This window comes from Taurulus bubalis, assembly GCF_910589615.1.
Source record: "Taurulus bubalis genome assembly, chromosome: 10".
In the NCBI taxonomy this organism is placed as follows: domain Eukaryota; kingdom Metazoa; phylum Chordata; class Actinopteri; order Perciformes; family Cottidae; genus Taurulus; species Taurulus bubalis.
The window spans coordinates 14,386,108-14,398,636 of NC_136598.1; the positions used below are offsets into that span (position 1 = coordinate 14,386,108).

At 41.8% G+C, this 12,529-nt stretch overlaps 1 protein-coding gene across 1 annotated transcript in view; it reads right to left on the minus strand.

The window, feature by feature from the left end:
• Positions 1–12,529, minus strand: part of dock10 (dedicator of cytokinesis 10) — a gene marked incomplete at its 5' end in the record, with an annotated part of 58,137 nt that overhangs the window by 10,217 nt on the left and 35,391 nt on the right. Inside the window, 23 exons of the mRNA XM_079225179.1 lie at positions 1,386–1,433; positions 1,838–1,904; positions 2,166–2,280; positions 3,688–3,800; positions 3,912–4,029; positions 5,022–5,138; positions 5,688–5,866; positions 6,108–6,140; positions 6,296–6,392; positions 6,482–6,565; positions 6,785–6,931; positions 7,050–7,121; positions 7,353–7,466; positions 8,826–8,895; positions 9,144–9,262; positions 9,474–9,566; positions 10,827–10,910; positions 11,087–11,208; positions 11,331–11,454; positions 11,619–11,711; positions 11,830–11,895; positions 12,049–12,236; positions 12,366–12,445. Of these exons, the coding sequence (XP_079081305.1) occupies positions 1,386–1,433; positions 1,838–1,904; positions 2,166–2,280; positions 3,688–3,800; positions 3,912–4,029; positions 5,022–5,138; positions 5,688–5,866; positions 6,108–6,140; positions 6,296–6,392; positions 6,482–6,565; positions 6,785–6,931; positions 7,050–7,121; positions 7,353–7,466; positions 8,826–8,895; positions 9,144–9,262; positions 9,474–9,566; positions 10,827–10,910; positions 11,087–11,208; positions 11,331–11,454; positions 11,619–11,711; positions 11,830–11,895; positions 12,049–12,236; positions 12,366–12,445 (2,343 nt within the window). The remainder of the gene's footprint in view (positions 1–1,385; positions 1,434–1,837; positions 1,905–2,165; positions 2,281–3,687; positions 3,801–3,911; positions 4,030–5,021; positions 5,139–5,687; positions 5,867–6,107; positions 6,141–6,295; positions 6,393–6,481; positions 6,566–6,784; positions 6,932–7,049; positions 7,122–7,352; positions 7,467–8,825; positions 8,896–9,143; positions 9,263–9,473; positions 9,567–10,826; positions 10,911–11,086; positions 11,209–11,330; positions 11,455–11,618; positions 11,712–11,829; positions 11,896–12,048; positions 12,237–12,365; positions 12,446–12,529) is intronic.

Sequence of the window (12,529 nt, forward strand, 5' to 3'; positions counted from 1 at the left end):
TTTTTTAAATCTCACGTACCCCCTGGAGTGCTTTCATGTACACCCATTTGAGAACAACTGATGTAGAGCATATTGTGCATGAGTGTGTTTGTATCTTAGCTAAAGTCTACAGTATGTTCTACGTTAAGGAAGTGAGGCACCCTGAACCAACGCAGCCAAAACAGGATAAATTAGAAGAATGTCTGGGATTAAACTGCAGCGTAGGTGGCTAATCTTAAAGCCCTGACAATCTATTTTCTCAATCGGTTTGTAATGAGAACACATATTCTTGGCAGAATTTTGAACAGGTTTGGTGATTTTAATTTTAATTTGATCAAACCACATCCACACATTCCTAATGAAGCACATTAGCAGTTTTGCTTTACCTTTTATTGGTGCTTTATCCCCAGTATTCAATATGATGGAGGAATTTTAAACAACTTTTCAGCAGGGGCTGCAGTGGTTGATTGTTGTCTGACAGACTGGCTGACGGATGGTCTTCAGCTGGCTGGCTGGCTACACAATGCTGACTGGCTGGCTGGCTACACAATGCTAGTGTAACGCATCTCTGCTGAACTTCAATGGGTGCCCACACTCTCAGCCAGGCATCAAAGAGCTAACAGAGAGAGACACTGAGACAGACACAGGTGTAAGACTGTGAATCCCTCATGGCCTTGTATTAGAGACGAATGTTAAGTAGCTTGCAGCCACAGACAGGCTCAACTGCATCTGAGAGCAGTAGCTAGGCTTCCAGCTATCTTTATTCTGTTAATGCCTCCACACACAGTAAAGCAGTGTGTTCTCCCAGCCTTTTGTTGGCTTACATCTCAGCATCTTATTGCTGAAAGGAAAAAGAGAGCTAATTTAATTAGCTGGGAGGAACCAGAAGATGGAAGAGTCTAGCTGTGCCAATGGCTCAGCTCCAGTAAGAGAGCACACACACACACACGCACACGCACACACAATCAACCCCCATCCTGTGCTTGCCAACTACTACAGTACAATATCCAGCAGTGCTTTTCTCTCAACAGCAAGATCCAGGAGTTCCCCCTCCCCCGCTCTTCCTTTTCTTCCCCCCTTTACCTCTTCCCCTCTTGAAGCACATCCCTGAGCGTGCACACGCATACAGAACACATATTAGTATTTCTGCCTGACTGTGTCTGATTCATTTTTGTGTGTGTGTTTGCATACGTGTCTGTGTGTGCGTCGCTGCATTTGCACATGTGTGCATGCGTGTGTGCGCATGATTAAAGGATTATGTGGGTTGGGGGTGTTACAACCATTAGCTGCAACATGTATGTTGAGTTAATAAGCTGTTTCCATATATGCAACATTATAATAAATGCATGTGAATGAGACCTGGTCCACCTCTTTGTTGGAGAAAGCAGTCAGAGGCACACACTCACCTGGCTATGTGGCGTTTCCCGAGGAATCTGAAGTGCTGAAGACAGAGCCTGAAGAAAGAGAAAATGCAGCAATATCTTGGTTGAAGGGGGAAGGTTTGCTCGTTTTCATGTTTTTTGTAAGTTAAGAACACAGGACAAATGAAGTGCATTTGATCAAACTGAGCTGCAACAGCCGAGTCTGGATGCTGACACAAACAGGAAACAGGCAGTTAATTAACTGCACTGTTCAGTGGAGAGGGTGCCCTCATTGGAATTACAGTCTGTTTTTCTTCTCTCCTTCTCTCTCTTGCTGTGTCATTACTTTCATCTGTTCCCTTCTGGCTAGATTATTCCCCTTTCTTCTCCTATCATTCTCCTGTCCCCATCCACGTCTGTCTCAATGTGCTTTCACACTGTGCTCAGTATCACTAGTCTGTGGTAATACTCTGCAATGAAAAGAGAAGAGCACTTACTCCAGGATGTTAAAGAAGTCTGATATCTCCTGGTGAATGGCCCGATGCCAGTAGGAGACCAGCACATCTGGAAACAGGAAGCAAAGACATCATATCACATTGCAAAGCAGATGTCCAGAGGGCCAGCCAAATGCCAAAGAACCTTTTTGCAGAGTCAGTATTTCTCTACTGAACGGGTGTTGGAGTGATTCAAAAAAGCCCTGATTCTGTTTCCTGATCACGTGTAGTATGATAGTAAACATAATAACATTTACAAACACAATTCGACAAGGCTCTGGGCTGGACTGTGTGAATCTTCTGTACATGTTTGTAAAATGTAATTTCTTACCCTCGGATATAGTTTTCATGATGTGCAAAAAGCACATGAGGAGACTGCGGGTCTCTGCCTGGTCCAGCTTGTCACAGCGAGAGCCGTAGCCTATGAGCGACTGTGGCCGTGCAAACTAAGGAGAAACATCCAGACAGAAACACAGTCAGAGATATACTGTTAGTGTTGAGCTACCACTGAGGACACTGAGATCATGTCCTCAGTATTCTTCATCTTTAATACATGAATAAAGGGTTCAGCAATTCCCTGCCAAAATTGTATTCCAGGAAATGTGGAGAGGGTTTGGAAACATCATTTATACCTTCATCTTGGGAAACTAAATTTAAAGAAACATGAACTGGCAAATGTGTGAATGAAATATCTCTTCTTTTGTATTTTGTATTAAGAGATCTCGGGCCCTGACAGGAGTGATGGCTGCAATATTTTTTCTTTAGGGGATGAAATTCAACAAAGGTCCCTGGCTGGACTTGAACATTGCAAAAATATGATAAGTCCTGGACCACCAGGCTACCGCCCAACTTCAATATTTCTTTAGCTGGTATTAGCGCAGTGTGCAAAGTCTACATGTCCAATCTTAAAGGTTCAGTGTGTTGCAAGTTGCAACCAACTAAATACCCCTCAGCTCACACCAACAGGTAGGGAGAGTTATCTTTAGGATTTTAGTACAACTAGAAGCAAAAAAAAAGCAACCCATAATTCCATTTCCAATAGAACCAACACTCCATCCACTGATAAATATATTCATGTCTTATAAATAAAAATGTAGAGTATTGATAAGAGTAGCCTCTTATCAATACTCTTTTCTACAGTCGAAATAATTGCTTTAAGAAAAATATATCGAATTTTGAAAACAAATCAATTCAGAAAAGGATTCAAATCTATATTTAAAATATATCAAAATATTGTTTATAAAGTAGCAACAGTTGTTTACACTCATAAAGTACAGCAGTAACTTATGGGTTTAAATACCCCAGTAATTTAGCCCTGGGCCTGTTATATACCGGGTTTCGGAACAAATCACTATCTTCAGATAAAAGACTCTCGTCAGAGCCAATGTCCATTCTGCTGAAGATGGTGAACTCCGTGGAAGACGACGCTCCCTAGGTAAATATAAATTACTTTTTCCAAGGAAACGAAAACCCTACCATTCTTAGTTTCTGGTGATTATACACTGATGAAAACATTATTATGAATATATTTCATTGCTGCCAATTAATCCCCCTAAATGTTACAAACTGTACCTTTAAGTGGTCTAAAATGGAAGCCAATGGAAGTCTGTTTTTTAGCATACTCCTCTTTCAGAAATCCATGTATCATATAGAATGAGAATATATAGAATATGAATGACTCACGGTGAAGAAGTTGCACCATAAATACATATACGTACATTTAAAAAACATACAATAAATGTATTTAAATGATTTTTAGAGACGGGTCTGCTTGCTGCTCCTCTCCAAGAGTCCATAAGAGGACGTGTCATTAAACAGAAAGGGCTGTTTCACTCTTCTCTTTCTTTTCTCACCTTCTCACATCCATCCATCTTCTCACTGTTCCTGTCACTGTTGCTCGGGTTGGAGTCCACGCTGATCAGAGAACCCCGAGAGTCTGCCGTGGCAACTGCCAAGGATGAGAAGGCTGGTGGGAGGGGAGGACAGGGGGGTCAGCATGAATGTCCTCATTCACAGCTTTTATATAGACACTGAAAATAGATAGACAGCTACATACGAGCGCGTCACACACCGTTACCTGTGATCGAGTTCAGTACTTCTTTGGAAAAGGAAGCATCTACAGAGTTGCCATGGCGAGTCACAGGAATCACGCCTCCCGCCACTCCGCCTCCGACACTGAGATCGTCTCGAGAGCCCTGATAGAGGAGAGGCTTATTATTTTATAATCCAGGCTATTATTTCTATTAGTTATGAGAGTTATTAACAAGCTGCAATGATTGCCAAGATCTCAGGCAGCAACACCAGCATCTATAAAGGAAAGCAACATACGTCTTTTGTTTTACTAGAACCACCAAATGTTACAATGTTTACTTATTTAATAATACAAGTAAACATTTAAAGTTGCATTATAATTGGCCATTGTATTGCTGTACTTCCAGTTCAACTGGGCAGGATGATTAATATACACTACAGCAGTGGTTCTCAAATGGGGGTACTTAAAGGCACTCCAGTGGTGGCAGTACTTGAGATTTAAAATATATATATTTAAAATGAGCATAAATTCAAAAATCCTTTAAAAAATAGTTATTTAATAAATATGTTATAGTGTAAGTTCTTCAACAGAATTTGTATATATTCTATATTAAATCAGACACTGATGGCAGAGTGCTGTTTATTACATTGTTTTTTCAACCAAAAGGGCTTTGCGCTGGTTAGGGGATACTTGGCTGAAAAGAAATTCCACACGTGTACATCACTGAAAAAAGGTTGAGAACCACTCACTGCACTATAGTACTCATGAGCACACAGACTCTTGTTTCCAGTGTGGTGGATATCAAATGGAAAAGAACAGACAGAGACAACATGTACATCCAGCAAGACTGTATAGTTCATAGTATTCCTGTAGTCACTGCAAACCCATAACATCTAAGGAGGAGAGCCTATGCAGCAACGAATGAAACAAAAATATGTCCAGCTGAAGAAGTGAAGTATGCTGCTGTCACATTGTGTTCAGATGAATCTACATTCATCAAATCATTGTAATTCCGTAGGTAACATGTTGTCATAAGCAGCAAGAATGAGAGCCCAAACTATGAATATTAGACCACGGTTATGTACCTTCAAACACTGCAGAAATGTACAATACAGTCAATCAATAAACGCAGGAGTCTTTCCTCTGGACTCTTACCTGGTCACTAGAAGTGAAGTAGATGGGGAAGATGTCCCTGAGAAAGAAGCGAGGCATGTTGTCCAGGATCAGGCCATACAGAGGCAGGTAGAGGGATGCAATTCTTGCCTGCTTCTCCTGGAAGGGCAGCCAATAAAAGCGGTATTGCATTTAAAATATTTGTTCATATTCTTCATCCAGTGGCTTCATCTTGTAATACCCCATCCAATCAACATGCCGCTTGATTTTTAAAGCCAGTATTGATACCTTTATTATTATGTTTGCAAAGTGATCATACACTGGCAATGAAAATCCCCAGTCGTTTGGTAGTCCATAGAACAATTCAATGACATAATATTTATTAGCTCCTGCCAAGAAAATGCTTTGGCCTTTAAAGGAACACGATTTTCCCCTAATTTGGCACACATTTTGGTTTTGACTGTCTTTACTACAGCCCTGCAGTTGTGTTGTGGTTGGCGGTATTTGGTTCCGTTTAACAGAGGGCAGACTACTGACTCGATCTGATCTGGACTCTTCCCAGCATTCATTGAGCAGCTGCTACGAACAATCACATGTCAGTGTGTATGTGTTGTGTGTGAATCACATAGGAAGAATTTCTACTGTGAGCTCATGACTCATTGTTCATGCCTGTTAGTTTCCTCCCATGTAAACATGTGTGCTGGCTACCTTGGTAGCATAGCGTGCATCCAGGGAGTGTTTGGCCATGAGCGTCTTCAGGGTGGCCAAGGCCAGGTGTCTTAGGTCCTGCTCGTCTTGGAGGGCCAGCCCCAGTTCCCGTAGCAACAGGCCAGTCAGGAAGTGCTTCCTGCAGAACTCTCCCGTCAGGTTGTACTCGGGCACCGACACTGAAGAGAAACGGCATCAAAGATTCACATTTTAAACAGAAATGAACTGAGCTGCACGTGATTTAAAAGACACTCGTGCCAATATTAGCTTTCCATCAGGGAGTTAATTAATCCGTTTAAAAAAAAAAAATCTGGTTACTGTGAGCAAATAATGCGACAAGCCAATTTTTCCATGAATTTCATTATCATCATCCCGCTGTAGCACACGCAACATTACAAAGGAACGCGTGAACATATTTACCATGAGTACTTTGTGGCTCTGGAGATGTATGGTCTGACATGGACACATAGTTAGAGGAAGTGACAGGAAGAGAAAGAGAGAGAGACAGAGTGTTAATAGACAAATGAGAGTGAGAGCTACTTGATGAATGAAAGTTACCACATTAACACTGGCGTCACTAAACTACAGTGTAGGACTCAAGCTCTTACCTGTGATGCGAGCGGAGGGTAGCGGCAGGCTGAGAGGAATGTAGTGCTCGTGGTTACACACATCTCTCAAAAACTCAAATTTCCGCTCACACAAGACCTGTCGGACAAGAAAAATATATAAATGTATTGTGTGTACATGTCTCGTTGACGTTTTTCTGAATTTAACTCCAATTAAGTTGTGTGTACCTTGCTGTCCGTAGAGGTGATCATGTTAATGTAGTTGCTAATCAGCTTGAATGTGAAGCCTCGGTCCATGAGGGTAAAGCAACGCTACGAAGAGACAGACAGAGACATCAGCTGGTAAGACGGAGACAGAGCATTTAACAGAGATGGTTGAATCAATAGGTAACAACTGTAAATGGAAACACACAGTTTGTACTGAGCATTATAAAGTATGTACAGTTTTTTCACGTGTACTCAGACATTACAGGGTCCTTTTTTATGCAACATTATAATTTAAATCTATGAGATAACATATTTTGCTCCCACCTTGACAAAAGCTGCCACAGCTAAGTTGGCACAGCGTGTCTCTTCTGCCAGTTCTTTGTTTTTCCAGAAGATGTGTTCGGACACCGTCTCCACCAGGGTCTCCACGCGGCTCAGGTAGGATGAGGGGAAACGCTGGGGCCTCGGAAGCTGCAGGAACACAGAGTCAGCTTCCACAGCCAGAATATGCAAATAGAAAGGAACTATACTGAACCAATCAATAACAATGAGGGACTACGAGAGCCAAAAGTAGAGTCTGCCACCTTACCTTCACCTTGTCAGAGTCAAGCAAATGTTGGGCCATGGATTTGACAATCAGCTCAAAGAAGAACCAGGAGAACTAAAACCAGGAGAAGTCAAAGCAAGGTCAGTCATGCTCCAATATTTTTCTGTCTAATCATCTCCAGCATGAAAACAGGGGAGGCACACATGATGTTGTTTGAGAGTTTTGCACTGATTTACTTTCCTCTAGGACCTTAGAGGCAGAAACAACAGTTTCCATAATTAAAAATAAAGTTTTCCATTTAAAAAATAAATAAACTGAAGAATAGGTTTGAGGAAAGAGACAAACCTTCAGGACATTCTTGACTGCTGTCTGCTCATTGCTCTTCAGGTCAAAGGTCATTCCCTTAGCCAGCTCCTCGTGAACTGTCCGGAAGCCGTGGGCCTCAGACCTGAACACATACTACACACAAGGAGAAGGGAAATGAGTCAGTTAAAAGGCGCATTCTAACAATTATTTTCATAATCGATTTATCTTTTTAAAATTATTTTTTGGGGGGGGGTTTTTTCCTTTATCGGGAAGCAAAAGTTGAGCTGTCAGGGAATGAGGGGAGAGAATGATCGGAAACTACATGCAACAAAGACCTACGCCCAGATTCCAGGTGTGTTGCAGTTCATGGTCCTAACAAGAGCTGCAATGATAAGTCGATTATTGATACGTCGATTGGAAGAAACTTAATTGGCAACTATTTTTGATAGACATTTAAGTTACTTTTCAAGCAAATTCCCCTCAAACGTATTGTTTTCTTAAATGAGAGAATTTGCCTTACAATATAGTAGATTTAGGTTTTTGTTTTGATGTTTTTGGATGTTACATAGACCAGAAGATTAATAGATATATTGAGTATTCAGTAAGTATTCTTCAGATTAGACAGTTGCAGCCAAGTCTACAAGAGAGCTGATCATTGTATTGATTCATTAATCTATTAATGGTCTATAAAAAGGAAAAAGGAAAAAAAGAAACAGTGAAAAGTGTCTGACACAATTTCCTACAGCGCAAGGTGACGTCTAAAATGTCTTGTTGTGCACCCAACAAACCAATACCCACATATATTCAGTTTATAGAGATATAAAATAGATACATGCAGCAAATTCTCACAATTGGGAGGTCGGTACTGGGGAATAATTGGGCATTTCTTCTAAACAAATACACACACACACACACACACACCAGTGTAAATTGGGAACCACTACTACTGAACATCATGCCAATCTGTTACTATGGCAACCTCGGCTCCATTAGCCGTGCTCGTCCTCTCCTCTCACCCTCCCACCGTTCGTTTTTTGCGCAGCAGTTTTCCTTCACTGCGGCCAACATGAAACAGGTCTGGTGATTTCTCCAGATCTCTTCTCTAATTATCTTCCTGATTTTGCCCCTTAAACAAACACGCCTCGTGTTTCTGATTGAGCGGGCTGAATATCCTCGTTTGCCTCCTACTCAGTCGCCCTTTCTTCGGCTTCTTCATCTCTCCCTACTTCTCTGTTTGTGTTTGCACAGTTTTCTGGGCATGTGGCCCTAGCTACACTCCTGGTGGTCCAAACACACACACACACACACACACACACACACACACACACACACACACACACACACACACACACACACACACATACACAAAGCCTCTGAAATGAAATAGTCTGTGCATAGTCACAACAGCCTTCATAATTATCAAATGATCAACACACACAGAAACACACTCCATTCCAGGGATTGCTACTAGCCCACCACACACCCCATGGTATTGTTGGTATGTTATTATACCTTGATATATGAGTGCAGGTAGTGATCCAGGTTTTCTTCATGGCACTTTGCAACAATGTGGACCAGCACTCTGCAGGCACAGGAGAACAAAGCAGTGTATTTATTACAGCCTTTATCATCAATCAATCACCAACACTGACACATTTTCTCCTCATGTTTTCTTTTCAATAGCAGATCTTTGTTATGAAAAAAATAAAAACGGGGTATGGTGTTTTTAAAAACAATAATTTTAACGCATCCCTCACTGTGTGCTTTAACACATTTACTGAGCCCTGATGTCAGTCCAGCCTTTATGGATGGTGTAATACCACAGCCTACCTGGTGGTGGCAGTAGTGACCTCATCGTTGTCATTCTGAGTCAGAACCTTGAACAGCTGGTTGAAGAGCACTGGCAGAAATCGAATGATCACTGGGATCCTTTCCATACTGAGAAGACCCTGGAGGATGGTGGGAAAAAGAGCGGAGGAGAAGAAGTGTGGAAATAAATAAGAAACATAAACCAGAAAAATGGCACAAAAAATAATATTATGTTTGGCATACAGTACAGCAGATTTTCACTGATTAGACATGTAGCAGTGATCAGTAGTCAAGGCTTTGGTATTTGTCACAAAAATACAAATTGAGGTGATATAGGGCCTTTTCTCTGACCTTCAAGGAGTTGAGGAAGTTGGAGGTAGGAGGTTGTGAGAGGTCCGGCTCTCTCTTCTGGCACTGCTGGAAGAATCGGTTCAGGTGGGGGTCCTGGCACAGAGAGAAGAAACCAGGGAGTCAGCAGTAAGCATCTGCACTAATACTTAGTGGACCGTCACAGTTCATCCTAAAATGTGAACTTCTCCACCTCACTACGTCAGTCATTTTCAATTCCATTCTCTCAGCCTTGTTACAAACAATTGAAGTACTTGTAATAGTTTCAAAAAGCAGTTTCTGGTTTGACTATTTACTATGGAGGCAATACAATATATGGTGTAGTGAAAGTTTTGTTGCAGCAGAAAGACTTTACAGTAGTATGTATTTATTCTATTTTGAACTTGTCATTGAAAGACAGAATCTACCTGGACTCAAGGCCAATTTATGATACATTCATGAGAATAAATAATAGGGCTAATCTTCAAGGAGCTTTGTTTGTTCAGAAGCTATACACCGCGGGCGCAGCTAATCCAGTTAGTACGGATATAGCTTCACTCAATTGAGCCAATCGAATTGATTGTCTACCGTGCTTAGACAGTTTGCTTGAGAGAACAGCATCAGAGGGACGTAAGAGAGATGGCGGCATGGAGAGATGACTCTGCCTACAGATCCTGTATAAGACTGTTTTCTCTGGTCCAATCAAAATAGCACGACACACGTTGACCATGTTTGGATGACTTACAGCTGTCAGTCAGCTTTCTCCACTATGACCATTATTAACACCAAGTACAGTTCCAGGCTCACCAATGAGCAACATGTGCACGATGACTGACTCCATTCAAGCCAAGATTCAAACTATTGGCAGAGAAGTCCCACACTCATTTCTTTTGTATAAAATCAAGATAAAAAGAGCTAATCAAAGCTCTGTTTGCACTTTTTCTAAAAGAGACACTTATTTATTTATTTTATTCAGAAGAATCTGTCTTGTTTTCTTTTTGTTGAAATGGGGGCCTAATTTTCAGACTAATTCTATTTATGATAAAGATAGCTATTTGTTTTCCATACAAGTTAAATGTGCCTGTAAGTTAAAAGTTTTTTCTGATTTTGCTTGGAGGAAACGTTAGTGACTGAACCTCTGGATACTGATATGACACCTCTAATTTTGGTTCAGTGTTCCTTTGGGGTTGAGACCATGACATGCATGTCCACATTCTAGCTCACTTTAACAAGGATGTTGAGGCTGAAACCAGCAATCCATTGATTTTTCATACCACTGATCCTGTTTAGGTTCATGCAGAATTGTAACCTATCTGAGCGTTCACAGATCACACAGGGAACGAGGAGAGCCTGCAGAAAGCCAGGTGATGGTTTTACCTGAGTGTATACTGTGGAGACGACATTGGTGGAAACTTTGAAGATAGCTTTTCCTCCATCAACCCATTTCAAGTCTGCTCCATTCTGTGAAATGGAGAAAGTGAGGATGGCTCCAACCCATGTTCATTCTCTTTAAACACTCAATTTATCCACTACCTTTCTTCTCACAGAAATTAATGTTTTCATTATTCATCACAATTTTTAATATTCATACACCCGTATCCATCTTCTTTCTTTTCCCTTTCCTTCCTCTCTCTTACCTTGGTGTTGCTCGCTTCCTTGATGGCCAGGTATCCAGGTGGCAGGTTACAGGAGATGGGGACACTGAATTCCTGGGATGAAAGACGGCCTTCTTTGAGGAGAGGAAGCCAAGAATACCCCACTGAAAAGGCACAGACGGACGCAAAACACAGAGTACTGAATAGTGGACAAGACAAACCATAAAATGACCCGCTGCATAATTAGGTTCACTATAATACAGCTCCAGATATGCCGCCAAATCACCTGGTGTCTCCAGGGCTTCTTTCCTCTTCACATTCGTCTTAGCGTTGATGTCACAGGTGACGTGGTAAAAGGAGAAAAGAAGGTGGTGCTTTTCATGAAGTTGAGTAGGAAGCTCAATCTTCACCTGGGGACACAACAGCATGTAGTGGGTTATATGATGGGCTGCAAGCGATGCTGCAGTTTTCTCGAAACGCCTGTTTATGTTTTAAAGACTGCTGATGCGAAGCAGTCGATCCAATTCCTGGTTCTACGATCATATTAATGTGATGATTGTTCCTGCCCATTTACCTCATCATAGAAGTCAGGGTTCTGGGAGTGATGCAGGACTGTGGAGCAGGCTGCTGTGGTGAGGACCGGACCTCCCGGCTTGCCGTAGATGCACTGGAAAAATGACAGAAACAGAAAAAGTCATGCTCGGCCAGTTTCTCATGGTGGAGAAAATTGAGTCATGTAAAAGCCAGTAAATGTCCCATCAGCATGTTTTAGGATAACTTTCTACCTTTAAAGGTTTGGCAACTTCTTCATCTGAGCTGCGGAACTCCACATAGACTGAAAGGTTACGAGCCTGGGAACAAACGGACCATTATGACGTTAAGTATTGCCCACAAACAAAACAAATAAAAGTATATGAAGTATGTAAAAAACAAGAGGCACATTGCAAGTGATTTTTTGATCTGAGGCTACTCTCAAATGATGCTTAAAAGCTACCATGCTATACCTTGGCAAAACTCTTCTGGCTGTCATATTTAAGGTGTTTAGGATAGACGTAGATGTGGTTTCTGTAGACGCGGTGCGGCTGCGTGAACTTGGTGGTGTCCTGGACAAACTCCTCCACCTCCACAGTAGGCTGGTGTTTGCTCAGCTCCTCAAAGGGCTTCACCGGTACACAGGAGGATGTCACACAGTCTGAACGCACAGAAAAGACAGAGTTACAAACACATGGCAGAGTACAGAAGTAGAAGGGAAGGAGGGGACAGAAAAAAAACATGAATGAACATAGACAGAGGGGAGGTATTGCCTAAAAAGCGGACATACTAGGATGCTCCAATGGAACATAGTCGACTGCAATTTCCAGCGCCCCAGGAATAGTCTGCAGTTTGCTGGTTTTCTCGGCCCTGTACAAACAAAGGTTAGAGTTAAACGTCATAAGAACTGTTGCCTTGTTGCTGCCTTGAAGGAGCCGAAGTAACATACGCTAC